The sequence below is a fragment of the Pyxicephalus adspersus genome, chromosome 8 (genome assembly GCF_032062135.1).
Source record: "Pyxicephalus adspersus chromosome 8, UCB_Pads_2.0, whole genome shotgun sequence".
NCBI classification, from domain to species: Eukaryota; Metazoa; Chordata; class Amphibia; order Anura; family Pyxicephalidae; genus Pyxicephalus; species Pyxicephalus adspersus.
This window is the reverse complement of record NC_092865.1, coordinates 72,729,215-72,733,157: the sequence shown is the minus strand read 5'-3', so window position 1 is coordinate 72,733,157 and position 3,943 is coordinate 72,729,215. Positions and strand designations below refer to the sequence as shown.

Below are 3,943 nucleotides of genomic sequence, written 5' to 3'. Positions count from 1 at the left end.
GACACTTACCTTTAAATGTTGGTGCATACAAAAACGACACACCTTCTTCTTGATCTCCTTAGTGGTGTGAGCAGAGCATGGGATAAAACCACATTTGGGCTAGAAAGAAAGAAATTAGTGAATACACAAAGTAAGGATACATAACTTAAAAATGTTTGTAACTATTCCCATTCCAAACCTTTTACCATAAATATTTATAAAACCCATATATAGAGTGCATTATTCATAGAATGAAAACATTGATCCCAAATGTGGTACTAAAATACTTTATTACTGTTAAATGAAGGTCATGTGATCTGTACCTGTATATGGTAAAGGTGAGTAATAGAAAAGCTGTAAAGTAAGATTGCTACCCGGCCCTGCACAGTATCCATAAAAGCACGCAGAAGCCTCTTGGGTGTTTTATTGTTTGTTTTGCAGAGTGCACAGTATATAGCAGCTGAACACAACATGTAAGAGACATAGGCTTTGCCACAAGTCCTAAGGTAAGCAGTCACTGAACAAGACTTGTTGGGTATTGGTAAATGGCCACATGTGCAAAATATGTCAAGGCTTCTTTTCTTCCATTTTTAACATTTGAACACAGGTATTCAATACAGTGATGCTTGAAAGTTTGTGATTCCTTGAAAATGTTATTTACCACAAGAAGGACTGAAACCTATTTAATCAAGCACCATTCTAACAGATCATCTAAGTGGACATATTTCCTTAACCCATATATCACAATCAGATAAATCTGTCTGCCTAGGCAGTAGCACCAGCCCTTACCCACATATCTGTGCCAAAACTTACTAAGAGAATTATAATTTTACATAATTAAGAAGAAAAAACTAAGGAAATGTATGCTAAGCCTGCAGCAGATGACATCATTCTCACATATTTCAACCTTTTCCCACGTCATCTTTATAAGGCATAATAATGTCAAGTAAATTAGGACCCCCATCAAATCACGTAGCCTGAATGGAAAAAACCCTTAGAAAAATCCAGGGATAAAGTATTGGCTTTGCACAAAAACCCCTCCTAAGGACTTGGAATGATTTGTCTGCTTCTGGAGACCATTTTACCATTACAGGAATGGGAGAATTTGGAAAAAAATGTAGTGCCCAGGCAGGCAGAGGGTGCTTTGTAACCACAGTCAATTGTTTTTTAAAGTAGTCAACCCAGCAAAGAAGCTACAAAAGCTAGGCATGTACACCTTTTGCATTATTCTGGCATGCTGTTAGAACCATGTTGCTTTGCCTGCAAGAGAGTACCAGCTAAAGCACATTAATGTGTCCTTTGCCATCTTGTATTCCTCTCTACATGATTGCAGAGTCTCTGGATCTATGCTACAGCTTTAAAACCCCAATCCGTGCAGAAAACCCTCTTCTCTTAAATGGAAAAACAAAATGTGCAATTGTTACTGCTCAGACTGGACATCCCAGGTCTACATTATACAAAGTCACACCATATATCACCATATGAACCATATGAGAACCATATAACTGTGTAGTATACAAAAATCACTGCCAACATTGTCATCCTTACCACTCAAGTAGTAAATATTCATTTACAACCACATTGCAATAAACAGTGCCAGGTTGCTTGCCATGTGTACTCCCCCCCCCCTTAGATAGTACATTTTGTTTTATTAAAATATCTTGCAATCACATGATATATGCAATATTTACTATACATAAATAAATTCAATTTGACAGCCTAAAATATTCATGACATCTCTAATCACCAATTAGTTACAATCATCTTAATTAATAGATTACCACCTCTGTTCTACATTGGTGATTATGTCATGAATATTTTAGGCTGTCAAATGGAACCAGTTCTGCTGAATGATTTGTTACATACACACACACACACATATATATATATATATATATATATATATATATATATATATATATATAATGTATCCAGGTTGTAACCTGATCACTCATTGTAAAACGTGTTTACGTTGAATAATAACTAAAAGATACCAGATTACCATACCGTCACATACTTGTATGTAATATAATGATATACAACTAGTACCAATCTACTTTCATATGTTTCACAGCACACTGATATATGTTCATTTTATACCATGTAAAAGAAAATGGTTTATATACCTTTTAATATTAACATCCCCCTTTGTCTTTTATATACTTATCGTACTACTATCAGGAAATTAAAACTCATTAAAACCTGACACTTTAGCAGTGGCCCATGAGCAGGTAAACTCATTACCTCTGAATAATAATATCTATTGAACTTAGCAGCACTTCCTATACTTACCTTAATGATTATATTACGGACCGATTCTTGAAAAATACATTCTTCTTACATCAACGTAATTCTTATATGCTGAATATAACAACTAGCCCTTTAAGAGTTTCCATTAACTTATTGAATACTGGTCTGAATATCTTACAATGTTTTCACAATAGATGTAAGTCCTCTGTCTAACTTTTACTATTATCATTTTTCAAGCTTATTATAATTAACCTTGTATTCTTTTATTATTCATATTTTTATTAGATAATAAATCACCATATTATGCAGTCAATCCACAAAATTACACCACCTGCTTTTAAGACTACTCTACTCTTTCCAGTTACACAGGGATCTCAAGTGCTCATACCTTCTCTGCCTGATGGCTTCAGCCCGACAGCTCCAGCGTTACCCCGGCAACAGTGGTGTCACGTGACCGGGTTCCCTGGAGTGCAGATGGCAGGCAGCCAGAACTCAGGCAGGAGAAGCAGCCTGGGCGGCCGGCGGGACGGATGGACAACTTCAGGGGGCCATATTCGTCGCGCGGGCCGTAGTTTGAGGACCCCTGATCTATATCATATGCCGTTTAAAGAGACATTATTAACACCTATGTCAGGAGACTTTACAATAAAAATGCAGCCATTGTTAGGTGGGCTGCTGGGTGATTTGTCCTCTTATATATAATTTTGGATATAAACCCATTTCTTATTGATTCCTGTGGCCTGGAAAGTTTAGAACTTGTTTCAATTACTAAACGGGCTAATTTTCTGAATTTGCCTGATCAGGATACTTGAGTTATTAGAGAATAGTTAGTCTATAGTACGGAAATCTGTGATAGGAGAGATTTAGCGAGAAGTCCAATTTAAGATTGTGCATAGGGCATACTACAACAATGAGTTCAATAAAGTCAATATATTAGGAGTTGGTACACAAAAGTTCAACTACTCAAGGTAAAATACACCATAATTCCTACAAGTTAATATATTCGCCATGATCTATAATCAACAGGATGCTCGGTTTCCGACATGTCCCGCCATTTAGGCTTCTTCAGGGGACATCACCAAAGCTTAAACTGATCAGTAAGGTAAAGAAAAAGGGTATCAATCCATAGCATTCAAAAAAGTTTTTACAGTGCACATAATTGTGTATCAATGTGTCTAAGGTATGTCTGATCAATTGTGACTTTAGTGGAAAAACAAGTTAAAAAAACATCTCTCTTATAGGAGTTGAAGTGATTATGTTCAGGTTGTTAGTACTATGACAGTGTGAAATGTAAGCTTTAAACTAAAGAAATGTAAATTCTTAACTTACTTGATAACGGATCATGATTATAGATTATGGTGAGATTGGAGCAGTTTAAGTGCTAGAATTTCAGGTAATCCCTGTAGTAACTCCAACACTGTAAAAATAAAAACGGACTAATTTCTTTGGCTGGCACTAGGTAAAATAAAAGCACTTGCCAGGTCTTAACCTCCTGGGCGGTTAATTTCTGTCTGGATTTATAAAAAAATATTTGAAATTCCCAGCGCGCCTCTAGCGGCGGCTGTACGCCCCAATGTTACCAGGGACTCCCAGGGAACGTCAGCTCACTCACCGGGGGACAGATCAGGAAAGAGGATCCGGCCAGAGGATGAAAGGAGCCTGAAGGACGCCGATGGGACCAGGTAAGCATTTGTTTTTTTTACTTTAACTACCC

General features: G+C 36.8%; 2 protein-coding genes across 2 annotated transcripts in view; one reads left to right on the top strand and one right to left on the bottom strand.

Annotated features, from left to right (window-relative positions):
* Positions 1-3,943, top strand: part of PICK1 (protein interacting with PRKCA 1) — a 624,859-nt gene that overhangs the window by 385,779 nt on the left and 235,137 nt on the right. The window lies entirely within an intron of this gene.
* The window catches only part of IPPK (inositol-pentakisphosphate 2-kinase), a 77,927-nt gene that overhangs the window by 28,218 nt on the left and 45,766 nt on the right, over positions 1-3,943 (bottom strand). The window contains exon 5 of the mRNA XM_072421246.1: positions 10-99. Coding sequence (XP_072277347.1) covers positions 10-99 — 90 coding nt within the window. The remainder of the gene's footprint in view (positions 1-9; positions 100-3,943) is intronic.